Source organism: Sceloporus occidentalis, unplaced genomic scaffold (assembly GCF_023333645.1).
Source record: "Sceloporus occidentalis isolate IW3139 unplaced genomic scaffold, rSceOcc1.0.p SCAF_113, whole genome shotgun sequence".
NCBI classification, from domain to species: Eukaryota; Metazoa; Chordata; class Lepidosauria; order Squamata; family Phrynosomatidae; genus Sceloporus; species Sceloporus occidentalis.
Window position 1 is genome coordinate 1,425,114 of NW_028317093.1, and position 26,482 is coordinate 1,451,595.

At 44.8% G+C, this 26,482-nt stretch overlaps 1 protein-coding gene across 1 annotated transcript; it reads right to left on the minus strand.

Annotated features, from left to right (window-relative positions):
• LOC149282534 (E3 ubiquitin-protein ligase HUWE1-like) lies at positions 1–26,272 on the minus strand. Its single transcript, XM_089498107.1, has 51 exons — positions 26,238–26,272; positions 22,805–22,856; positions 22,016–22,285; positions 21,778–21,930; positions 20,891–21,019; positions 20,535–20,615; positions 20,237–20,413; positions 19,854–20,019; positions 19,387–19,745; positions 19,087–19,282; positions 18,730–18,897; positions 18,466–18,611; positions 18,221–18,287; positions 17,186–17,403; positions 16,894–17,105; positions 16,566–16,748; positions 16,224–16,396; positions 15,621–15,763; positions 15,288–15,348; positions 15,109–15,222; positions 14,733–14,866; positions 14,300–14,468; positions 13,668–13,896; positions 13,363–13,541; positions 12,769–12,858; positions 12,307–12,461; positions 12,106–12,151; positions 11,217–11,495; positions 10,761–11,010; positions 10,430–10,563; positions 10,124–10,341; positions 9,728–10,016; positions 9,272–9,374; positions 8,226–8,767; positions 7,390–7,899; positions 7,134–7,243; positions 6,791–6,947; positions 6,569–6,701; positions 6,249–6,451; positions 5,645–5,772; positions 5,184–5,265; positions 4,940–5,095; positions 4,603–4,848; positions 4,365–4,482; positions 2,701–2,841; positions 2,263–2,541; positions 1,969–2,074; positions 1,686–1,803; positions 1,404–1,585; positions 258–448; positions 1–103 (listed from the first exon to the last, which is right to left on the minus strand). The coding sequence occupies exons 1-51, from the start codon at positions 26,270–26,272 to the stop codon at positions 1–3; spliced, it is 8,883 nt and encodes a 2,960-aa protein (XP_089354233.1).
• Between the last annotated feature and the right edge of the window lie 210 nt (positions 26,273–26,482).

The window sequence follows — 26,482 nt, forward strand, 5'->3', positions numbered from 1 at the left end:
CTAAGCCAGGCCAAATCCTTCTGAGCACTCCTGGATGGCCAACAGCAGCATGTGACGTAACTTTTCATAGCTTTCGTACGCTGGGAGGTCCAGCTGGTTGAAACTGTAAGAAAATATGGATAATTTAAAGCCAGACGTACAACATATATCGTGAAAAGTCCTCTAAGAGAGGGGTCAAAATGAATAATGTATACGATTACAGAGTCACCCATGGACATTCTAGAATACAGATGAGTAGTCCCTCATTTTTCTCTTACCAAGTATGGGCAGAAGGCAGTCTATCTGTAGATCGATCATCCCGGTGTATTTGGAATTTCTGGATGCCGTTCATTCCTTCTAGAGCAGCGAAGCCCTGCAGGGGAACTTTAGAGGTTCCAGTTACAAACTGAAGGAACTTGGCCCGGTCAGCCTGGTCGAAGGAGCGCAGCGCTCTCCAAAACCACTGAATCTGTGAGAGAAGACAGCACAGAATAGTTTGACATTTACAACCGTACCATAAAATACACGAGAGGAAAAGCTTCGAACATCTAGAACCAGTTTTAATAGCAGCCAGGATTGAGCATCGACAGTAATTTGGGTCACTTCCACATCCCTGGCGATAAGATTGGCTCAAGATAACGGCAAGTTCAGATGAACCTGACTTTAAAGACTTCAGGTGGTTTCCTGGCTTGACTAACCTTCAGGAAGATACTAAAGTACTGAAAGCGGAAGAGCATTAAACTAAAGAGTCGTTGCTGATTTATGGCAGAATTTCAACAAATCGGCACAGATTAATAAAGGCTTGTGTTTCCAAAGCAGTATGAAAACTTGCATTACTGGTGTTAGGGAAAGACCTCGGACATATGACTAGTGAATACGATCAATGTTCCATCTAATTTTTCTTGGTTGGCGTGCGCAGAAAATTTCTCTTGTGCAAAAATTTTCACAGAGCAAAAATTTTGTGCGCACAATATCTGTGCCGCATAAAGTTTCAAAAAATATATAATTTTTTTCTTTTTATATACTTTTGTACGCACAATTTTTGGACGTGTGCGCTCTCTTAAAAAGCTATGTGCGCGCGCACAAGCGCACGGCTTAGAGGGAACACTGAATACGACAGACAGAAAGTCTCTAGTTCTGTACTGCCACCGACAGCCTAAGCAGCAATCTGTGTCAGGTAGGTTTATCATCCCCTCGTTGGAAGAATGTATAAAAAAGTACTCAGAGGGTTAGGGTTACTCAGAGTACTTTATTATGCTTTTATTATCATAGGGGTGTCAGTGATACTGTCCCTTTAAGCGGACCATAACTAAGGCAACATGCTGCTTACTAAGGGAGCTTTAAATTAATTTCCCAGACCAATCATGAATACAAAAATAGTTAATTTGTCAAACATATCTCAATCACTGGAACTCAGTTCTTACCTGGATGGAGTTGGACTGGTACTTGTGATACTCTGTATTGGATTTCAGATCGTCAATGTCTATTGTGGGCAGGCCGGAAATAAGTAGCTCCAGTTCCTGCTCCGTGAAGATGGAGATAAGACGTTTGGGAATGATCTCATAGAATCCTTCCAGGAAAGCGGCCAGCTGCTTGCGAATGGCACCTGACGCAGAAAGACATTGCCCAAGCCGATTACAAAAACAAGCAGCGGAGAAAGCATCAAGCTTAAACAATCACCAGGAAGCACAAAGCCATTGATGTACCTGTCATCTTCATCTGGCACACAAGGTGAACGTATTCCTTCTTGTTATCTTCAGTTACTAGAATGTTTGCCCCATTAGGCTTCAGATCACGAACTTCACATACTCCAAACTCTTGAACCTGGACAAACGGAGCAAAAAAACACCAAAAAGGGACACAATCAGCGCAGAATGTGAGGACAGAAAAAAGGATCTCACACGGTTGAAAATCATTTTAAAGACCAGTGCAGATAGCTGTTGAAGCGACACTTCCCACCATTGCATCTTTATCTGCATGCGCGCTTACCTCGGTGCTAAACGTCAAGTCATATCCCAGTGTGGAGACATCATTCTCGAGCAAGTAGACAAGACCTTGGTAGAAATGGTAATCTTCACTTTCCATGTCTGTGTACCTGGACCAAAGACACAGAACTGTAGATCACATTCAAATAGAACTCTCCGCTACGATGCGTTTGAGGGACGATACTCCACTTTTAATTTTAATGCCACAGTCCGTTTAAAAAGCTGCTTGGCGGACCCATCCTAACCCACCAGACACACTAATGCACAATGCGAGTTATGTGCAGATGGTCAAACTTACCGGACAGACTTGCCAAGGATGTGCTTGTAGAAGGACCACGTGAAGTAACACTCCAGCAGTCTATTGTCATATACTGCTTTAGCCACAATACGACCCACAAACTTGAAGTAGCTGAGGTGGTTGGGGTTACAGTGCGATGAAGGGTTGATGGTGTAAGTGACACGGTCACCAGGAGATGTGCGGAACAGTGCATACATGGGATTGAACATCTCTCTGGATTCCCATTCCCGGAGCAGCCCACCGGCATCCTGACCTTCCTCACCTTCAAACACTATGTACCTACAAAGAGTAAAGAGGAAACTTTGCTGCAGTGTCCATTAGAATATAAACGGCAAATGAAAGATAAAAGCTCCCTACTAAGGGTCACCACCGCATTAGATGATGGTTATCAACCACGTCCCACAACAGAAATCCCCATTTTCACACTAGGACACTTACAATCTGTTCTTCATTTCTTCAGGAGATTTTCGGTGAAGTTCTCTGTACGAGTCTTCAAACACATGGTCGCGTCGTACATGAACAGCCATGTCTTCTTTGCGCAGCCCTTCATCGAGACGCTCAAGCTCCTGGCGGAAATATCTGTGCAGGGAAGCAGAAACATCTTGTAGCAGCTTAAGCTTCCACAATTATCAAATCAAACACTAAAGCTCACTATTTATATATCACATCAATGTAGCAGGTGTAATAATGAATTGCATAAATGTGGCATATTTACAAATAAATACAACTTTAAAGTAGGGCTGCAACTAACGATTATTTTCATAATCGATTAGTTGGCCGATTATTTTTTCGATTAATCGGATAAAAAAAAATAATTTTTCATTTATTTTAAATTATTTAATAAAGTAACATAGGATGTTAAAAACAAACGGCAGAATAAATTTTTTTTCTTGTTTTTATTTCCCCAACCTGCCCCCCAGTTATGCATATTTGAGCCCAGGATTGCCACACTGCCCTCCCCGACATGCCACACTGCCCTCCCTTATATACCCTATATGCCTTATACCCCCAGATATGTCACTCCGTCCTCCTCAGGTATGCCGTATACCCCCCTGATATCTCATAGTGCCCTCATAGGATTTGCAGACTCGTTCACAGACAATACTTTTATAAATAAATACAGGATTAATCTTCACTGCCCCCAGGATTTAGATTCCCCTCAGTTTGCCCCCCTTTACCTCTAACTGCACCTTAAGTTAACTTTATTAAATTAATGAAATTAACCCTCAGTCCTCAGCATTAAATTAATCCTGAAGAGAAGACCCCATTAACCAAAACTGCCCCTAAATTAACCCTGAAGACCCCATCAACCACAACTGCCCCTAAATTAACCCATTAACTATAACTGCCCCTAAATTAACCCTAAACACCCCATCAATCACCACTGCCCCTAAATTAACCCTAAACACCCCATTAACTATAACTGCCCCTAAATTAACCCTAAACACCCCATTAACTATAACTGCCCCTAAGTTAACCCTAAACACCCCATTAACTATAACTGCCCCTAAGTTAACCCTAAACACCCCATTAACTATAACTGCCCCTAAGTTAACCCTAAACACCCCATTAACTATAACTGCCCCTAAATTAACCCCCACCTCCCCTAACTTTCAGCAGCCCAAATATTAATTTTATACTCACAGTTAGATGAGTGTCACAGCCATGGCGATGCTAAGGAAATGGGCGGGGCCAATCGGTCGTTTGGCTCCGCCCCTTTCTTCCCTGCAGTCACTGCCGATTGGCCCCGCCCCTTTCTTTCTCCAGCAGCGATTGCAGGGAGGGACTGGAAAAAGGAAGTGGGCAGGCCAATCGGCAGTGACTGCAGGGAGGAACTGTAAGTAGCAACTGCTGCTGTGGCTCCTGTGAGTCACACTAACGGATTATAACGCGAGGGGTATTTTTCAGAGCATTTGCTCTGAAAAAACCCTCATTTTATAATCAATAAAAATCGATTCAACTAATCGATAATGAAATTCGTTGCCAACGAATTTCATTATCGATTATCATCGATTTTATCGATTAGTTGTTGCAGCCCTACTTTAAAGCGCGTAAGACACTTCTTGCTAGTATTCTTAAAACCCAAGGTACGATATACTTACTTGCGTTTCACATCAAAGTCCAAAACTCTGATATAGTCCACCAGAACAGCAAAGGGACCATCGGCAAGGTGGGTGGTAGACTGTCGTAGGATCTGGTTTAACACAGTGCGACGGGTCTCTTTAAATAAATAAAAAAATAACGTTAGATCAGTATAAAAGGTATTTGGCTTTAAGTCTCAAATAACATCTAATAACCTTCTACCTTTTCTACCAAGTACATAAAACTTAAGGTTCTTACCTGCAAAGCGCAGAAACTTCTGTGTGTCAGGAGGCAGGCTGGATGAGATGTGCATAGATGAAGGTTCCCGAGAAAAAAAGGGGTCCAAGGAAGAAGGGGTTGCAGGCATAAGCGGGGCCGGGGACAATGGAGGTGGCTCATCTTTAATGTGAGCTAGCTGGCTCTCCCTCGTGTCTCGTACTGGAGGCTTGCTTTCCCTTTCTGTTGCATGGACAAGGAAAAAGGCTTCTACTGCTGGTTGGAGGACTACAGAAGGAGAAAAACCAAGAACATGAACAATGAAGACTCATTCCATGGAAGAGAAATCGAAGAGAGTGAGCTGCGTAGCTTTGGTTACCCAGAACAGCATGCTGGTCATGAGACTCCTCCAGCTCTTTCAGGCACTCTCCCAGCATGTCCCACAACTCATCAAGGCTGAGCTGTTCACTCAGCAGCGGTAACTCTGGCAGCCGCTCTTCCTCTTTCTTCTCTGCAGCCTGAGAGCCTTCAGAAGCTAAAACAAGCACACAAGGTTACATTACATCGACTACCTGTTACACCCTGAACAAGTAAACATGGTTTGTCCCTGACCGCGCACTGACCAACTGACTGCGTGTCCTGTGTGGCCGGAGAGGGCTGGTCCACATCCATTGGAGACTCTTCTCTGCGAGCCGAACCCTCCGCCTGAACAAAATAAAGACTGATCACTTGGCTGACGAGGACAGCAAGCCTAGCCACATAAAATCAGGAGAGATGAGGCGCACAAGAATAAGCGGCGCACAAGAATAAGCGGCAACTGATCACATGCATCCCACAAGAGGAACATCTCACATCGCCAGAAGCCGTGTACTAACCTGCTTCTGCTAAGCTTGGAAGAAAGTGCATAGGGCAAGCTAGGGATAAGCGTGACAAGGACAAGTCTCACGTGTACATAAAGATGGCGACAAACCAAGAGGCAGGAAAAAGGTGGGGTAGATTAAGGGATGAATAACAGCGTTCAAATTAAAAGGAGGGAGAAACAAACTAAAGGATCGATGTTCTGCCAGCCAGTCATCATGCTAACCGTTGCAGTTTGCAGCTGTCTTCGTGCCCTTTGACCCTCACGTACCATTTGTATAATGGCATCAGCCTCGGCCTCCAGCTGCTGCACAGCTGCCTGGATGCTGCTAGCCGAGGCCAGACTGGCAGCCCCTGCAAGAGAAGAGCGGAGAGGTCATGCAGTGCCTTCTATATTAATCCGCCAGGTGCGTGAGAGACACCTCTACAAACACCTACTTTCCAGCAAAACAGAGTAAACGTGCCCACTGTTACAATACACAGTTTTTCATGACCTTTAAGGTTTGGTAACACATTATAGGCTTCTTATAACCCCTCAACTACTCCGGAATGCTTTATGAAAAAGCTCGGCCCATAGTTGCAGCTTGAGTTATTAGACCAATTACACTATGAAAAAACTGGATGAGGTTTTCCACATTTTTGTATAAAATGCCTGATGAAGGGACCTGAGAGGTCTTGAAAGCTTGCAATCTATATTTACTCAGTTAGCCAATAAAAGGCATCATTCAAAAACCACTTGTCTTCTATGATCCCTATGGTAACCCAACAAAAGTTGCCCTTGCTCATCCCACTTTTTCTGATCCCTTGCGTCAGACATGCAGCTTTCCCACCTAGTCGGCTGGTCTGCTTTGCCTTCTTGTTAGCTCGGCGTGTGTCGTCTCGGAGTTGGATGATGACCTGCAGGACTCTCAGGAAGAACTTTTGCGTGGAAGTCTTTGAAGTCAGCATGGACATGGAGGGCAACTGTAGCTCCCTGCCATCTAGTGGGCGCTTCTGGGATGCCACGATCACCACGTTTTCCGCGATGTCAAACCTGGAGCGCAAAGACGGGGCGGGGAGAGACCTAACATTTTAGATTGACTACTGTCCTAATGTGTAACGGGTTTCCGGATAAAGCACGCGCCCAATGATTCAGGACCGCAATACTCACCTGCTCTGCATTTTGCCCTTTGCTTTGGTGTTCTGGGGTTGTTCTTCCGGCATTCCATCCGGAGAAAGGGCCTCACACTGAATACGTCTCTGCTGCTCCAAGTTATACTCGCGCAGTTCCGCCAAAAGGGTACCTGGATAGCAAACCAGCAACATTCAGTTTGAGAAAAAAAGCAAAATGTGTGCAGGCCGTGAAAGCGTGGGGTATTTCAGATCATCTCACCTATCTGTTTGCACAGAGTGTATCCCAAGTGGTGGGCTCCGCTAAGGAGCAGTTTCAGCACGGTGTCCCTCGTGCCGGCATCACCCCGCGAGAGTTGTAGTAAAACGTTTGCGGCATCCTCCAAGCCTTCCTCTGAACATGAATGGGATGTCAGCACCTGGGAAGGAGACGTTCTGCATGAACCTATACATCTGGTTAGCACGTGCACGTGCCATGAAAGACAGGGTCGCCTAACCATGCACTGCAACATGCAGCCACCCACAGACCTATAAAATATTGGCTGTGAAGACTCATTTTTTTAATTTGCCCAAATATGGGAAATTTGATCATTCCAATCGCTTACCTCAACAGAAAGCTGCAGCTGTTTCTCAGTTAGGCCTGATGCCGCCATCTTTTCTGGGACACCACTGGCGTCGCTGGATTTAGCTGGAGATTTGCTGCTTTTTGTAACTGCTTTAAAAAAAAAAAAAAAAAAAGATTTAGTATAAAAATAGAGGCTTTTACGGGATAGGGTTTATAATTAAAAATAATTTTTTAAGGTTGAACAGACCATCCAAGGTTTGGTGCGTTATAATACAGGGCATGACTGAAGTACTTACTGGACACCACACTTGTGGCGACTGCCAACGGCACGGTCACTGCTGGTACAGGCACAGGTAGTGAAGCGGCAGCAGGGGTGGGGGCAGGCACGGGAGCGGTTGCATTTGCTTGATTGACTTCCGGCACCTTATTATCAGGCAGGGCAATGGAGATGAGGGAAAGGAGACGAAGCAACTTTTCCGTGAGTAACGAGCTGCGTCGGATAACAGGATGCGACAACATATTCATGAGCTGTCCAAGAGGCGAAGCTTCCAGGCTGCACTGCGAACTCTCGCCCTCTGCCCCCGAGCTCACGGGCACAGACTTTACAGAGGTTTTCCCTTTACGGCTCACATTCATATTGTCCAATTTGACCAACAAGTCCCAGAAATCCGTGGAGCTGTTGTTTGACCCAGTAGCACCCGACGGTGGAAGGCAGGGGCTGCAGGTGACCTTCCTCTCCCTGCCATCACTGCTCTCTGCACTGCACTCTTTGGCGCGCTGCTGTGTAAAATGGCTGGGGAACACTTAAGGGGGTAAGAGATTGAGGTCAATGAAGAAAGCGGCACGTAGCTACATAACCATGTCTGCTAAATATCCTTAATATAACTACATCCCTTTCTACTCCTTGTTGACGTTGTGACCGCACACAAGCCTCCAGTACGGCAAAGTGAAAACGTACAGACTTATATACACAAAGCCGCAAAATAGAAAGAACTGAAAGGTACATGATAAACAAATGGCACCGTTTTAATCATTAACGAAAAAAAAGGATGGTATTAGCTAGAACTATGGCAGCCTATATTAAAATCTTTACAACTAGTAAATCTTCCATAGAAAGTTCTAAGCCTTACCTTGGCCAACTGGATAAGCGTATCCAACACATGCCTGCAAACCACCGGCGCAGCTTGTGGGTGTATGTGGACCGTGGAGCCACAGGCAGCATGCTTCTCAGTGTGCTTGCGCCCCAGGGACCTCTGGATTTGGAAGATATTGGTGCGACAGCCAAGAGCGGCATCCATGGACACAGAGAGCCAGGAAAGCTGGTTGGAGTTCTTGGAATCCACCCTGTGCATCAATTCTAACGGGCGGCTGTCGTGGCTGGAAGAGCAGGACTTGACAGTCCCTCTCTTATCGGGGCCTCCGATGGGAGTCTTGGGACTTTCTATGCAGAGTTCACTCTCGCTGCTGCGTTGCAGGATTGACAGTAGACTGCGAATTACCCAGTTACGGGTCTGCGCGTGGTAACAGAGGTTGCGCAGGACGCGATGCAGCCGACTGGTGTTCAGCTTGGGCTCATCCACGAACAACAAGACGAGAAGACAAGAGAGGGTCTCGTGATCAAGCAACAGGCGTCCTCGCAGTCGCAACAGGCTGTCCACATTGCTGCCGGCCGGCCTGACGAGAGAGACTTGTTTCATTAAATTCAAAAAACCTTCACAGTTATCAGCAGACGACAAATTACTTCAACGGACTAAGACATCTAGAATTCACACAGATCTAACGAGTGGTGGGCCTTTTTTTTTTTTTGCTTTTTATCCTCATTTGTAGCTACAATTTTTTTTTTATTATTATTATTATTTTTTAAATGATGAGCCTAGTTCATAATTTTTTTAAATGCGTAGCAACAGCCAATCGCATGTATGGTAGACTTTAGTTGAGGCCACGATAGGAAAAGATGTAAAGTAACAGCTAACGTATCCTTATAGATCTGCATGCAGTAAAAAAGCACTGGAGTCTATACATGTAACATGGGCTAGAATGCTCCTTTAAAGCCGTCTTATTTCATGGTCTGTAAACCCCAGCTTTGCAATGAGATATAGACTTTCAGAGATGAATGGAGTGTCCTGCATTCATCCTACAGTCTATGAAGTTAAATGAATACAACAGATTTAAGCATACCTGGTGTGGGTGCTGCTACCACCCATCTGAAAGGTGCTTCCTCTCTGCACAGCCAGACGTGTGTATTGGACTCCTCTATTCCCACTCAGACGGCTTGTGAAAGCTTAAAATACATTTAACACAGAAACAAGGCATGTTGTGGTTTAATATCTTCTATTTTTTTCTTGTGAGATACAGGATTACGCTTTTGTTGGTGTAATACATTTATTACTCATCTAAAAGTAGCCATCTGGCACACATACTGGCCCAAAGGCAAATCCTACCAAAGTCTTCAAACATAACAGACTTCACAACTAAATCAAACTGAAGTATGAGTCCTAAAAACACTACAACATTGGAAAAAAATATAGCCAGATGTGAAACTGAATAAAGATGAAAATCAAGCTAACCAGGTAGAACATTAGCCATATTTCCAAGGCTAGATTCTATTAGCAATGCATATCATGTTGCAGATACCTGGGCTCCTGAGTATGGCCGACAGGGCAGACGTGCTGCTGTGACCAAACAGTCTCTCATGCATTAGCTGTCTTTGTCTTGCCTCTCGTTCTCTGCGCAAAGCCTGAGCTTCAGCCGCAATGTCAGGGGGCATTACTGCTAGAACGCTGTCCTCCATATCCTCAAGAACACTGCGGCGCAGGTCGGATGGCAAGGTTTGAATGAAGGTCATGGGGTCCATGGGGTTGTCAGAAGTAGTGCTCTGAGCAAGTTCGCGCCTCTGCTGCTCTGCTCTCTGTTGGGCAAGCACCTAAGGACCGGTAGAAATGGCCAATTAATGGGGACAAGCGTTAACTCATGGATATAGAGGAAAGAAATGCATTTCCCAGTGTGTGTGCTTGTTCGTTTGAACCGTACCTCTTCCTGTATGGCAGGTGGTAAAGCTGCCAAGAACTCTGGGCTGACCTCTGTGACACCAGCACTGCCGACCACAGGTGGTGGGATGACCGGCACAGCAGTAGGTGGTGCCCGAGCTGGCGGTCGGATGCCCAGCTGGTTCTGAAGCACCTCTCTGCATATATCTTCTGGAAGAGCTGCAAGGAAGGATGGGTCCACTCCTTCGGGGAGATTGATACCTGAACCAATAAATACATATGGGACTATAGCATGGTGCTCAGGGAACATTACCATATCATTTGATGGCCGATTGTGCAAGAGAATTACCTGCGAGCGGATCATCATCTTCGCTACTCGTGGACGGCAGGGCTTCTTCAAGGATTCCACTGGAATCTGTTGCCAACAAGGACATGCTAGAATCTCTGACGGAGGGCAAATCAGAGGAGGGAGCACCCGAAGAACTGGAGAAAAAAAAAACAATGACCAAGAGAAGACTTAAAATCGGTCAGCTAATTTCAGAAAGTGAACTAGAAGTAGCCATTGCTGTTGTGCTTCCAAACATAACTATCCACTAACTCATTGTCCTGAGCAGCATCAAGCCGCTTCAGGGAATTGGGTTACAGCAGGTCAGTTCCCCGTGCCCCACGGCGTGACGTACCTCTCCTCACTGTGTTGGGACACCGATGTCTGGCTGCTGGATTGACTTGGTGGCTCCACAACCTGTTGACCAACTGCGACACTACTGCTGACCAACGGCTGTTCTTGATTAACAACCCCAGATGCTTCCCCAACACCTTCCTCTAGAGGTCCAGAGGCGAGGCTACCAGTATCCATGGGTGAGCCCTCCAGCTGGCTGCTCACTGCAGTCAGGGCATCTGAATCCTCTGCTCGTTCAGGTGACAAGGAGGCTAACAAGGAATGGAGATATTTTTTCAGTGACTTGGCCATTTAGATTGTTCATACATAAAGAAAGCTTTAGTCTTAAAAAGAAAAAAAAACTAATTACGCACAACAAATATATTTTACATTTAATATGTTCCATGCATGATTTTAGAAAATGCTGAATTTTCATCGTATAAGACCGAACCATTTCCCTGCATGATATAATACTGACTGATGGTGGGTGCTGGAGACAGTTCCATCTGAGTCGCATCCCCCTCCGCACTGGGTCTTCCTGGTGCCGACGGCTCTTGTTCTGTTGGCATTAACAACTGTCCAACTTCATCGGCACCGGACTCCGTCTGCAAACTCTGTGGCATTTCTGCCAAGGAAGCCTCCGGAGGAAGAGCACGCATAGAAGGATCCAAAGGAACCAGCTCTGGACTTGTTGGTGTTCCTTCTGCAGAAGAAGGAGCAGTGGGGAAATTCTCAGGGCGTCCAGTTCCATCTTGCTCTATGGTGGACATAAACAGAGGCCAATTACTGGTGGGTTGTATTGCAGGTTGGAGGGTGTGCGAGTCAAGAATTCCTTGAGGATCAAAACACAGAAACCCATCTTAAATAATAACACAATGACAAATAAAGCAACTAAAGACATTAAACAAGGCTTATGGAAAAGCCACACCACAAGGAAGGCAGTAAGCTGTATAGTTATCTCCAAAACGGTGGCAAAATATCTACCCCCTTACAACAATACAACTTACTACCTCACCCTGAAGAGGGCAGGTAATGGAAAAGGATTCTCTTAAAGGTATTTATCTGCCAAAAAGATTTCAAAACCACAAAAGGGAAACAAATGAACATATGTACAGAAAAGCCAAGAAATTGGCACAAAATCTAAAAGTCCAAGCAGGTCCAGATATATACATTAAGAGGCCTCGTCCTTGCTGGGGCTGGTAACAGATACCGCAGGAAAGACAGTAAACTGTATAGTTATCTCCTAGATCGGGTGTGACCCCAAAACTATCCAATCTACTACCTCAGCCTGAAGCATCGCAGAATCCACTCGACTGACCTGTGAAGGAGACCGAGGCAGAAAATGCTGCACTATAAGCGATAAATACCTGTAAGGCTCAACTCGAAAGGCATGCTTCGCTTGGAATTGGAAGCCTGGGAAGATTAAGAACAAGGATTAATTAAACCGGTGCTATGCTGCTCAAAGTCACAAAATGTTCATGCAGTAATTCAAATCACAAAAACCTAGGATCTTTTGCTGAAGGTTGGCTCACTACATACACAAGAAAAAGTTCAAAATCGGGACAGACCTGTGAGTTCGGGTCTTTCGATTCCTTCTCTTCTTTAGCTTTATCTGCCATCTTGGCATCTTCTTCTGCCATTTGCTTGCGCCGCTTTTCACGTCGCTCCTCGAGTTCTTCGTCACGCAAAGCCTCCAAATGGTTTATTATTGGGACTTTTACAACTGAGAAACAAAAACACACAAGGATCTCTAAACATTTTAACGAATATGGCTTACGCAAGAGATGTCACTGAAAACAAGCCCATAAGTGATTGAGCAATTTGGAAAAATTTGTCAAAATTGTAAAATGTAAAGGAAAAATTTATTTTCATCCATTTACGAACTAAGTACATGTGAAACTCTGAACTGGATATAGCAGAGTCCTACAACAAACATGGCGTTGGTAAACTGATGTGCTTGTCTGTTTCTGAACCTGATGAAATAGTTTGCTCTAGGATGAATTACGTTCATCGCACCGAGGGCTTCTCACCTGCCACGCAGTCATGCATGCTTTCAGCATCTAGGACCTTACATTCTTCCGTCCAGCGAGTCAATGCAGTAGGAATACTGGAGAGAGTACCTGTAACAAAGCAGTATTTATTACTTAGAACTGTATTTATTACTGGAACATTAGCCCAAGATATGGACACATACTTCATGCATCACTAAAAATGCAAATCAAAGCCTGAAAGCTATTGTATACAGAGATTCATGTAAAAGGTCAAAAGTGATTCAAAAGGGACCTCATAAGCCGTGAATATAAAACTGGTCTGGAACTGCAGATGTGGTGGGGATAGAGATATATTATATTAGGTGTAATTATATATATATATATATATATATATATTAGTGTAAGCTGAGGAATTGTAATATGATTGCAGAGTCAGTGGCACAAAGTACAGATGAGAGACCAGTAAAAGGCAGACTAATTCATATCTTTTAGAACACCCGACACCATAGAGGGAACGTTGGGACAAAAAATGAGTCTAAGAACTATTCATAGCCCCTTTAATGTCCCAAATCTCAAGAGCCCACAAAATGAAAACCAGAAACACTGCTGTGCTTGATTACTGTTGTCACTTACCAGCCTGGCTGGTGGCTGTGCTCTGATCATGAAAGAAATCATCCAGAAGTTCATCATCAGATCGAGCTATGATGTGGACATCATCATTTCCTACAAGGAGACGCGCCCGGCCTCGGCTCTGAAGAGGAAGGCTACTACTCAGCTGCAAGATATCAGCGGCGGCCGAGGGACCCAGCAACCTTAAAGGAAGCATGAAGCAGTGTTACCATTACCAACTTACTACTCTTACCTAAGAAATCCGAAGAGACCCCTCATTAAATTCCAGCAAACCTACTACCAACTCTTTTTAGACTTCAACAACTTACCTCTGCAATATTAAGGGTGGGTTTGGTTGCCTGTTGCCAGGACAGTGAACATGTATAGTGTGGCCGGTGTTGGTTGTGAGCTGCCGAAGAGTCCGCTGACTTCTACCGATTCCCTGTGCTAGGCGAGTAGTCGACGTCCCTGCACCAAGAGTGAGAGCACTGTGGTCTGCGTGGCGCACCATGAGAGGGTGCGTGGCGGGGATGTTACCAGGAGATGGAGGGATGTCGGCTGCAGGAATTGAGAACACTTTAGAAAAACTTCTCAAACTGATGCCCAAAATCTCCCTCCCTTGTTGGACACCTATAAAGTCAGCCCGTCCATTGCTTCTGCTACACTTTGACCAGAAAGCATCAAGGTAAGGTATTAAGGGCTATATAGACTTGAAAATACAGCTTATATCACAGGCATGAAGGCAAAAATTAAGGCTTTCAAAGCACAGCCAACATGATTTAACAATATGCTACCAGAGAAAGCCACATGTGCTTATCTGAAAAGATCCAAAATGCAGCACTCTTGGTGCGGACGTTTAGAACCTATACATTTTTATGCCTTGCTGACTGAATGATTCCAAAAAACAATGTTCTCTACGTGGAAATGCTATTTCAGACTTCTGCATGACCAAGAATCTTACTTGCGCTGGAAAACATATTGTCAAACTCAATTATGAGGTCGTCCTCTCGGTCAAAACGTTCAAAGCGCACAAGTGGGGAAGCATTCATGTCTGGGTAATCCTCATCCAGCTCCATCTCTGAGCAGTCGTCGTCATCATCCTCGTCTCCTTCTTCACCTTCCTCATCATCCTGCAGGAAGCATATTGGTCAGTATCCTCAGGAGATGCAATGGGTTCATTTACAGAACAGTCAAGCTTGATTTTCTTTATATTTAATATACATATGCATGGTTTAAAGGATATTTCAGAAAATGTTCTTAGCGAGATGTTTCACAAAGCTATTCTCTGTCTGAAACAGAACTAGATTTTCAAGCAAAGAAGTCCTCGTCTCCATGAAACATGGAGAATCTTACATTGGTAGGCATTGCCACAGAACTCCATCTTTTACTAATACCTGGTCATCTTCATCTTCCTCTTCTTCCTCCTCCTCCTCTTCTTGGCTGTCATCTTCATCCTCATTGCTGCCACTGCTGTCTTCCTCTTGCGTGTGCTCCTCCTCATCCTCTGGATCAAGGATGTTCATAGAATCTGCACAAATGACACAGAAGGTCCCATTAATCCAACAAACTAATATCTAATCACCTTGACAAAGCTGCTCGTTAGTTTACATGTTCTCATGGAGAACTGTAATACATTCTTGCATTCTGTGAGGGAGAAACAGCCATTACTGCTCAACAGCTGGGAAGCCGCTTTTTGGCTATAAATTGCCCGTAAAATACAAACCTACATACTACCATGAGACTTATTTAATCGTCCATCTGACCACTCACCTTCTCTGTTTGCCTGGAGGGTAGACGCTTGACTAAGGTTAGTCGGAGCCTCATCCATTAACACATCCTCTTGCGATTCATCTTCGCCAACTCTGCTCACTAAATGCAGCAAATGTGGCATACATTTTTTGTAACGTACATTTTTCTAAACGTGCTACAAGAAGATTGGAAACGGTACTTACCTGCAGCTCCATCACGATCTAGAAGCTCATCTATCAAATCTTCAAGCTCATTTTTCACCTATCAAGAAAGGAGTGTATCAAACAAAGGACTCCAAACAGTAATTATACCAACAACTTTAGTCACTTTCTTCACTCCAAAAAGATCACTGTCATTACTTGCACTGAAGCTTTGGCATTTAACCATCACAAGCATCAAATACATTTTTCACATTTTTTTTTTTCAAATGGCTGCAGTTTTTTTTGTGATTTCAACAATTTCTAAAGCCCCTTAATAACTAAAGTCTGATCGTTTATATATATATATATATATATATATATATATATAGTTACCTGCATTGCCTGGTTGGTGAGGACTTCTGGCTGCCCTGCAATAACTACAGTATCAGACTCCGTCTCTCCATCCATGTCTCCATCAGTTACTTCAGCCTGGGATACATCTGGATCCTCCTCTTGAGCCTCTGCTCCCGTTTCACCTACATCAAATGGTAAGGAATAAAGTAATGAAGAAAGCAAATCAGGGCATGTAACTTGCACACAAAGACAGGGAATTAAGGCGTCTCTTGGGTAGTTTCCAACATAACGTCAGTTTAAGCTCAAATTGAGCTCAAAGAAGGCAAACACGGCTCTCAAAACCATTGCTTTGTGTTATATGAACCATGTCATTTTTAGCTGGTCATTGATAGATCTACCTCTATTGATGTAACTTTACCTTTGCTCAACACAAATTTTAAGGCAGCTTGTGGCACCTACCCACTGGCTCATGACTCCATCAAATACATTTAAGTAATTACATTTGCTACCAGATAGAACGCACACGTTATGAAGACAAACCATAAACCAGCAGCAGAGATTTATGGGGCACAGTTGCTGGCGGTGGATGCAGCCGGTGCAGTTCTGTCTACCCGTGAAGAGTACATACAATGATTACCATACCTGTGTCTGGTTGGTTACTGTTGGGGTCTCTGGAGGCTCCATGGGTGTCCTGTTCTGATTTATTCTTTCCTGATGCTCCTTTACTACCAAACAGGCTGCTAGGCTGGTTGACAATCCGAGACAAAGTCTCTAGAGGTTTAAGGGCTGCATTTACAGTGTTGGCCATATTTGGGCTGCAAGAACAACAGAAAAAAACAGTTTTATGCACAACAAAGATGCAGGACAACCCAGGGTCTTCACAGACTGTTTAACCGTGTCCCTGCCCTCAAGTGCATTTAACTGCATTAAAGCAACCCAACTGCATTAAACAGCCTTAACACACTTAAACGTTAAGTTGTTCACCTGGAGAGATCAAGGCTGTGAGGTACCCGAGCCAAGTCGCTGACAAGGCCCTTCTTTAGAAACAGTCGGATGATGTTGTTCATTCCATTGTGTTGCGTTTTGGTTGTTGCACTGCTATAGAAGCTGGAGGTCGATGGGCAGGACTCCATGATGGTGCTTATAATACACATTACTGCCTGTAACCTGGAAGACAAAATGACAGAAGGTCTAGCCCCTTAAACGCACTACTTTCTGCGGCACTATGTTAATGAGCCATAGACTTTATTCTAGTACTCTACAAGACTCAAAGGCCATACACAGAATCTAAAAAACACGCCACGCTTCCTACCTGGCATGTTTTTCTGTGCTTTCTGCCATAGCTAATGCTCGACCAAGGGCCGCTTTGACCTCATTAACAAGCGCCACCTGGGCATCAGTCCCACTTCCAGCAGCAGCAAGGCTAGCAAGGAAAAGGCGCGCCAGAGCTGGAGTGTCCTTGTCTTCTGCATTTTGTGTGTGTGGCAAGAGGTGGTCCAAAACAAAAGCCAGCACACTACAATCCTACCAATACAAAACAATTAATGGCATTGTAATTCTCCTACCAAACCTGAATACCACATAAGGCTAATGGAATCACATACCTCTTTAATAAGCTCCGACTGCCCAGAAGTATAATTATAGTTGGCAATCAGCGTAGCAATACCCACGTACGACCGGACTGGTTCAGCCAGCAGCCGGAGGATGGTAGAGGTAGGAAGCAGGGGTTTACTAGCTCTTGCTTTAAGTCTCCCGTCCTCTGAATTCCGCTCTGATTCCTTATCCTTCTTTCCTCCCTCTCTGTTCTCTTCTGGGGTCAATGCTGCCAAAAGGGAAACAAATTAAACAGCACTCACAAAAGCGGATTGTTAAAGAAAAGCAATCGGAATCTGTATGTTTCGAGTGCAGCATCAGTGTCTCTCCACCTAATGTATTGGTTTGTCTTAGTCTGTCAATTCTCATCTTGTCAGACCCCTTGAATATATGTATTGTATTAAGCGCTGCATAGATTTGGTGGCGCTACATAAATAAAAGATAATAATAAATAATTGGGAGTTTGTTAAAACCAGCCGAGATGACTGTGTACTGTAACTCCAGATTATGAATGACTGGGAAATGTATCTGAATTATCTGTTGTCGGGATCTGCATAATTACTCCTCCTGTTGCGTTCTCTGCCTTAAGTTGCTAATTGTCATCTACTTGTTTATGGCAAGGAGAAGGGAGAGGACTTCAGAACAGGGAATGTAATAGATAGACGACCCTGGCAGAACATGCCGTCACCAATGTCAGCTTCCATGAAATTGATGTGTAATCTAAATATATCAAAATCATTTCCACTGACTGCCAAAGACACAAGCTATAGGTAGTTTAATTATGCTCGACACTGTGATTGTCTTTAAAATTATCAAGTTTCACCATCAGAAGACATAGCTATTTTTTTTTTGGGATACACTATAGATGCACCCTATTTAAGTTATCCAACTTCTTACACCTAACATTAGAAACACCATCTATAACTTCTAGATTTTCCCTCGCTTGATGTAATTTTATTCGTTTGTATTGGAGTGTACTACCAGTATCACAAAATGGACATTTAAGAGGCATTCAAGACTTAAGCACGTTAGAGTGAGCGGCATACCTTCTCCTTGAGGAGTTCCAGATGGAGGAGTCTCAGTGGAGGTGCTGTCTGTGGTAAAGACCCGAGCCTACAAGTAAATAACAAATGTCAGAAAAAGGTATAGCTAATTGATAGAGAATATTCCACACTACCAGCATGCTACAAAAAACACTCAAGCATGCAGCAAATCACAACTAGTAAACAAATAGTATAACACATGAGCAATACAAAAACTGTAGCATAATTCATGATCATTATATCCTTACATTGATAGCAAAGCTGCTTTGAGCATCAAAGTCACTACCCGGTCTCGTGAGGTCACGATATTGCTGGAAAACCTCATCACCCATGTCCTGTAAGATCTGACTGACCTCCTGGTTCATACCCACAAGTTTTGGCTCCGTCTTTTCTGCTACTGCAATGGAAGAAGATATTTTAATTTTTTTCTGCCGCAGAGCCAACATCGCATTACATCTAGACCGAGGCGGTCGCTCTACCTCACACTGAAAGTAGCAATAAGGCCTAGGTACCTTCGTCTGGAGCATGGTAAGCTGCAAGTGCGTTGAGCATGTCATAGATCACTTCCTTAATGGTATCAGGGATGACTGGAAGCGTGGAAGGCTTCACAGGTGTTGTCTTTACAAGCTGTACTGCATTGGGCCCCTTGATACGGAGATTCTCAAACTCATCATCTGAGGCTGAAAATGGTAAAAATAAATGCTTGACATTAAGTTACAAAACAAGACCGTAACGTTTTCCAAATCACAAGTGGAATTACACAGTCAAGGCCTACTCTACAATTATCCTGCGGACCCACAAAGACATTTAAACTGAGAACGTAAAAAGCTTGTTGGTGAATTCCGTTGTGTTCCTACTCTGCTACTCACCAGTTCCCGATCCTCTCGGTGCCGGCAGAGCTATCCGAATGCAGTTGTTTGCCACTTCGGTGAAGATGTCAGGATTTCGGCAAGCAGCTGGGCCCAAGACACGAAGGATATAGTTTATCTCCCGGGAACCCAAGCTTCCAGACACTACACCAGAGGTGGTACTACCAGCCCCACTTGTGGCTGCAGATCGGACAACCTGAAATTTAGGACAGGGGTTTAATACATATATATATATATACACACACACACACCTACATATATAGTCTTTGAGGTATTTTTTTGGCATTAGCCATGACATACCTTTTCCATAGTGTGCTGTAAAGTGCATGGATCTTCTATGATGTGTCTGAAGAGGAGAGTGACTAGCGGGGTGAAGCCATTAAACGCAGAGGTCTGATTCAAACTGAGGATCATGCGTGTGCTCTTCAGCTCGGCAAACATCATGGCGTATTTGTGGTCACGTGTAAGACGTAGACACAGCCGCAAGGTAGCATGCAAAGTGTCCGGATCCACTGGGACTCCCAACATGCTGACACACGAACGAATGAGAATGGTCACCATCTCTTCAGTCAGCCCCTGGATAACAATGTCCCCAACTTTTGGCTCTTCAACAGGAGGTTCCTTTTCTGTGGTGGCATTTTCTGAAGCAGGAATGGACTCTGAGCGTAGAGGAAAAAAATTCATAAGCATTAAACATGTTCAACGTAGATGTATAAACCTTTACACAGAATTCTTCTGCACTCCGTTAAGACTAAAACACGTCCTACCAGAAGACTTCTCCTCCTTTGGTTTGGCATCCAAGTCCACTTCTTTTGCTTCCTCCAATGTTTTCTCCAGTTCCTGGCCATTTCCATTCTTGCCACCTTTGACTAACCTTGGAACACGCAGCAAAGTAAGCATTACGGGCCTCCTATTTCCAGTTTCTTCATTTACCTGCAAGACACGTCATTGGTGAGAACCAAATTTACCTCCATCCAGCTGCGTAGCCTGACCCGACTGGAGCAGACAGCGTTTATAGCAGTCGACTATCTTCCAAATGGCCTTTTGGACTATATAAATGGAAATCTCGCTGTATCTAAACCTTAATCCCAAAGTGTATAATTCCAGAAAAGCGTGGTTAGAAAATATAAAAATCAATGTTGTGAATCACCTGCACCATGGTGGTAAACTGAACTGTGTATCTTCGTCGGCCGGCAGTAAAACGCACGCATGTCTCGCCGGCTTTCCACGCGGTGTCAATGGTGCTGTTGTTGCTAGCACTATAGCTACACCATCGACCTGATCTGTCATCAAACCAACGCCAATTGTTACCATTCGACTGTAAATACTGGAGAGGAAAGAAAAAGTAGAAATACACTTTACTCAAGGAAATAATATAATTGGACGTTTGGCATAAGAAATGCCAATACGTGTACTGGAGGGAAAATAGAACATTAAGATTATTATACCCGGTTCATTTGCATTCTCCTCTTGGAAGAAATGGACGTTTTTTCATAGAAGTCAATCAGTAGTAAGACAGGTGTAATCCAATATAAGTCTGATAGATTGCCATTATATCACACAATAAACGTGTTTGAGATGGAAACTCTTATTAGTGTGAGAGGTTTTTGGCCTGAAAAATCCACGGAGGCATTTGGGAATCATCAGGTGAGAAAAAGACTGAAAGGCACGTGGGATGAAGACACAAACGTTGGTAGTCCGGAGAATATATAAATATCACTGAAAGCATCAGAGGACACACTTTCACACCATCTGCACATTTGGCTTTGCTGGGGGGCAGCGTTTCAGAATTCACCAGGTCTTACTTAGGAGTTTGCACCTCCTTCTGCTCCTTGGCAGCTTGCAGACACGGCTGAACCACTTCCAGCAGCTTAATCAGAACATTCAGGATGCCGCTCGTCTCCACAATCCGGGCACACGGCAGCTTCAGCTCCTGACCAGACAAAACGTTAGGATCACCAGTTACTCTTACATCAAACGAGAAGACATTATCAAACGTAATACAGTACAGCCTTACCGGACTTTTCAAATGAGGTTGGTTTCTGGTTATTTGTCATTAACAGCTTAAATGTGTTACTATTCTGAAGCTTTCACGTCACACTCACTGCGGTATTACAACAAAGTACGCAGGGAGCGGCCGGATGCATCCAGGAGGAGATGCACTCCAGCAACAAAAAGCACCGATGGGTCTAGCTAAATGCTTTTGAGAGGTAAGCCCACAGACCCCCCATATGTTTGGGTGAAGGAAGCATCTCTTGCCAGTTGAACAGAGCCACACATTTTAATTCTAACAATGGATGGACCCGGGGAAGCTGACCAAGCAATTACCTGCAGCTATTATGATAGAGGGGTCCGTCTCTACATCACCATACACTGCCCCTCCACATTAACTTGCTCTGAACAGCTGCTACATAGTTCTGCGAGGACCACTGCAGTAATTACTATTACAATAGATGAGGTCCATGTTCTGCCATTCCAGGCCAGACTAACACTCACTAGGTCAGAATTCAGGATTATTCCCAGAGCAGTCAAACGCAGATTAAACCTTTCGTGACCCTTATGACATACAAAATATCCTATTAAACATGGTCTAGATTGACTGCTGATTGTGTTTGACGGTGCTCGGCGCAAAACCACCACCAACTGCAGAACTTGTTCTACGCTACTCTAAATGGGTTTAGGAATAATCACCTCAAAAAGCAAAGTCAACAACAGGATTCGAGTGGCCAGGTTAGAAGCCTGAGGAAGCGTGGCCATCTGGCTGATCCATTCTGATACGGTTTTAGTGTCGCTTGTTGTCAACGGCAGAGCGGCTTTAATGAGGACATCAGCAGCTTCCCACACCTGCAAGAAGATGGAATACAGAAGAGTGATAAATGGAAGAGAAGCAAGGGCTACGTAGATGACTTACAGCGTAAACTTGCCTTACCTGGTTTACAACTTGTTTAAGAATCAGGTCTCTGTAGTCTGCCCCATTGCGCTTGATGGCGGTCATAATGAGGTCACACACGCGATACACCGTATCGGGCAGCTCATCCAGCAGGTGGAAGCACCCAGGCAGCATGGTGTCTGTGAAACTATGAAGCTCCTCCTGTTCCAGCGGCTCCGCATCCTGAAATTTCTCCAAGCATTTGGCCTCTTCCTCCTCTTGCTTCTCGCGCGCCTTGCGTTCCTCCTCCTCTTTCCAACGGGCTGTTTCCTGCAGGGGGTCAACAAGCAGAAATTTAGGGGAGGAAAAGCAAGGTTGAGACACACACTGTTAACATTCAAGTGCTTTTAACAAAACAAAAAACAATGGCCTGTGTAGACTGCAACTGTAAGCCACGCAAGATCAGGGTGCTTTTGTCACTCAAGAGACTGTTGATGACATTAACAAAATATACATATATACAGTATATTTATAATCTGTGAAATATCAGACACCCACTTCAGCTGCTGTGTTACAAGGGAATAAGTGTGCTGGGGTAGAGGCAAAGATACAGTGGATGGGGTAAAAAAAATAAAATGGGAAGGATATATGGGAAAGGTGGGGTAAGAGGAAGTGCTCAACCTTTTCTAACGCAGGCACAGGAACCAGTGCCTCTCAAACCCTGTCCACACGCTGAGCTGCTGCTTATTTTTTTATTTTTTTTTATAATGGTTATTTTTTTTTATTTACTTTTTTAAAGCCCTGTCTGTCAGCCTGACCACATTATCCCGTACTGGGCTGGTACTGTACCTCGGGCAACTCTGCCCTCTGTTCCATAGGGATATCTTGTCCAGGGCCGGCCCTACAATGGAGCCGACTGGGGCAATTGCCCCAGGCGGCACTTCAGAAGGGGCGGCACTTTGCCGCCCCAAGCGTGGTTTTTTTTGTTTTTTTGAAGCGGAGGAGAGAGAGAGGGGCACCGAGTGGTTTTCGCTTACCCGCTCGGCGCCCCTCTCTCTCTCCTCTGCGTCGAGTTTCCCTGTTCGGTCTCTGTGCCGGCTTGTAATGCAGAGCGCCGGAAGTGACGTGAATTTCCGGCGCTCAGCATTACAAGCCGGCACCGTGGCAGCACAGGGAGACTCGCCGCAGGACTGTTTAAGGGTAAGTACCGGTGGGGGGCGGGTAGATAATGCCGCCCCCCCTCGGCGGGGGGTGGCATTTTAAACTTCGCCCCAGGCGGCGTTAAGTCTTCGGCCGGCCCTGAGCCTATGTAATGTGTATTTCTGACAATTCCCCAAAAAGAGCTGTTTCCTGAACAATTAGTACTAGGAGGTATTTTCAATTCTTAAGTAGAACATTAGCATCCATTAGAGACCATTTTAAACTAAATCAGGGTAAATATGTGCCACCATCAACATCGGCTGCTTAAATGAGCATCTCAATAATTGTATGTCCACCAGACTTACGGTCAAACTATTAACTACCGTAGGAGTTTCACAGATAAACATTCTGCAGATGATGTGGCGGCTCTAGGGTTAATCAACCACTTTGTGCAACAGAAACCCATGGGTTTGGTCCTTCATGACAGATAGTAATACCAGGGAGTTGAAACAGCAACTCTACTTCCAACTCATGTTTCAGCAAAAAAAAAAACCTCTCTGATCATATCATTCACATTCACGCATGATAAATGAATGTACAACCACGGCAAAAACTGGTCTACAAAAAGGAAGGTGTTGCAATATAGATTTAACATTTTCCAAAGACTTTAATGTATTTTTATTATCAAAGTAGGACGTTCCTTCTGAACATATAATTGACAGCAATCAGGAAATCCAATATCTGTTTGTGGCCCCCACTACTCTCTGTTCCACGATGCTTATAAATGGTCCAGTGAAGTCTCAGTGAGCGAAGGGACTCATTGATTCCTCCTGATTTCTTATCACCGATTTGCTTGTACTTGTCTTCCTATTTTTTTACGTTCATGTCAATGAAATCCTTGCTTGTGTGTTGGCTTTTCCACAATATTTAGACCTTTCTGCACCAACCACTTATATCAGGGGTGTCCAACATGTGGCCCGCGACACCTGGAGGTGCAGCCCGCGTAAGATCAGCAGCCAGGGCAACCGATCTTACGTGGGCCGCACCTCAAGCCCTGCTACTTACCTGTGGGAGGGTCTTTTGTAGTGCACAGAGGAAGCGGAACCCAGCAGAGTTCACGTGACATCACATGACTCTGCTCCAGTCCTGCTTCCTCTGTACAGTAGCAGAGAACGCAGAGGTAGGCCGCGCCCCCTGCTGAAGTCTGTGAGCGGCATCGAGGTAGCTGCAGTGCAGGTAAGGGGGTGGGGAGGGTGTTTGAATGAGTATGCGTGATTGAGGGAATGAATCTGTGAATGAGTGTGTGTGTGATAGCATGGATGTGTAAGTGCTGGAACCTAGGCATGATGGGACTGTGATTGCTGTTAGCAATCACACTCCTATCATGCCAAGTCAGCCAGTACATGCTGAAACCTAGCTAGCTGCCCCCCTTGTGTATTGATGTCTGCACATCACTTACAGCCACCCTGTACCAGCATGTACTGGCTGACTTGGCATGATAGGAGTGTGATTGCTAACAGCAAGCACAGTCCTATCATGCCAAGTCATATTGCTAATTTTTTTTGTCCAATTAAGGTGTGTTACCTACTTTAATTAAAAATGTGAGTTTTTATTATTATTTTTAAAGGTGGGGGGTCATTTTCGGTTTTGGTGTATCCCTAGAATAAATAGAACTATTTCATTTTTAATTATCCTGAATCCTAAATTTGTAGTCACAAAACTTTCTAGGCCCAGAAATCAGTGAGGGGAACAGTAAAGGTTTTGTGTTATTTACTTTATTTTAATCTGCATATTTTATTAAAGGCCATATTTTCTCACAGTGAAAAATGAGTGCGGCCCGCGCACGGATACAATTCTGATGAAGTGGCCCACTGCAGAAAAAACTTGGACGCCCCTGACTTATATGATATGTGATTGGCAGGTGGAGCCCAGGACAGAACCACGTATCTCTTTCGAGGCAGCACTAAACTGTTGTGAGACTTTTGTAGTGTAGTGAAGGCTACAGTTCATGAGCCCATTGGTAGCCATCTTATCTCCCGAGAGGAAGCCTCTCGCAGTCAACAGAAATCAAAGAGGAAAGCCACACTGAAGGCAGTGCATGGAACAAAACTTGTATTAGATTAGCCCATGGAGGAGAAAACCCAATGCGGCTGCTTGATACCATGGTAACAGGCATTCGGGGGGGTAAAGATACATACGCTACCTGCTGATCTATTGTGAGATTAGCTGGCTAGCATGTTGGTAAAAAGACCCTTTCCTCTTCTACACCCCCTTGAGGACTTTCGTTGTCCTCCCTCTTAACTTATGGTGGGGTACACGTGGGAATGCCCCCGACACGGGCACTCCTGGCTGCGTCCCACAAGTGTAGTTCCCGGGTATGACCGTACCGCTGGATGCATCTGCTTTAAGTACGGTATTTCTCTAATTTTGTCGGAAATTCATAGTCCTGTACTGCGGGGCTGGATGCGTGTGTCTGCCTGCGTCTACCCAGCCCCCTACTAATACTGCTGCTGCCTTCTGACCTCCCTTACTGATGCATCAATTCATCCTTTATGACCCCAGAGGACCACGCAGCTATTATGTGTATTAATAGGCATGTGATGGCAGGAGTGCTCTTTTAACTTAATTGTTTCAGGTGTTGCATTATTATTCCTCCCCTTTACATATCTGGCCCTAGTTGTTTATTTGCTTTATTGTTGTTGATTGGCTCAGACAACCTCTCCTGGGGCGGGATATTGGATCGGAACGGATCGCATACTACGTTAAGCTGTATTGTTTGCTTGCTATACAGTGCACAAGGTTGTAGTTCCGTTCTACCAACAAACAATTTAATTTACAACGTCATCATTTCCTTCTTCTACCGACCGACAGCGCTATATAGAGTATTACGTCACGGCGCTATACAGGTTTTGAGCCCACTGTCCGGTAGCTGATTGGTCTGCGCAGGAAGAAGTAACAACGTTTATACCGCGCCTTAATAGTGACCCTTGCATAACCACAGCGCAACAAATACCCACCCCGCCCCGGTCTCACAGCAGATGACGCATGCGGCGAGGTGGCGTCATGCGCCGATGCACACACACACAGGCCACGCCCCTCTTCTCCTGACAGGCCGGGCTTGATTGATGTCTCGAGCTGTTACCTGAGCTCGTTAACCTCTTCCTGTCTGACAGACATAGTCCGATGGCAGGCGGAGTTTGCGCGCGCTCCCTCTGGTCGTCCTGCTTGAGGGACAGAGTCGAGTCCTGACGCTGACATACAGGCAGACCGGCGGCGGCCAGCACCGGATAACGGACGTCAGGCTTCGCTCTCCTGACAGACTCTTCCAGCTCCGGCTTCCTGCAGGGGGCTGTCACCCCGCAATGTGAGCTGCGTGTAGTAGTGTAG

Bases quoted from the DNA above. Each gene is read 5' to 3' on its own strand.
- LOC149282534 (XM_089498107.1), bottom strand. From the start codon at position 26,272: ATGTCTGTCAGACAGGAAGAGGTTAACGAGCTCAG. The intron at 22,286-22,804 runs GTACAGTACCAG...GACCCCCTGCAG, and splicing joins AGAGGGCAGAGTTGCCCGAG to GAAACAGCCCGTTGGAAAGA. The intron at 104-257 runs GTAAGAGAAAAA...ATTTTCTTACAG, and splicing joins CTGCCTTCTGCCCATACTTG to TTTCAACCAGCTGGACCTCC.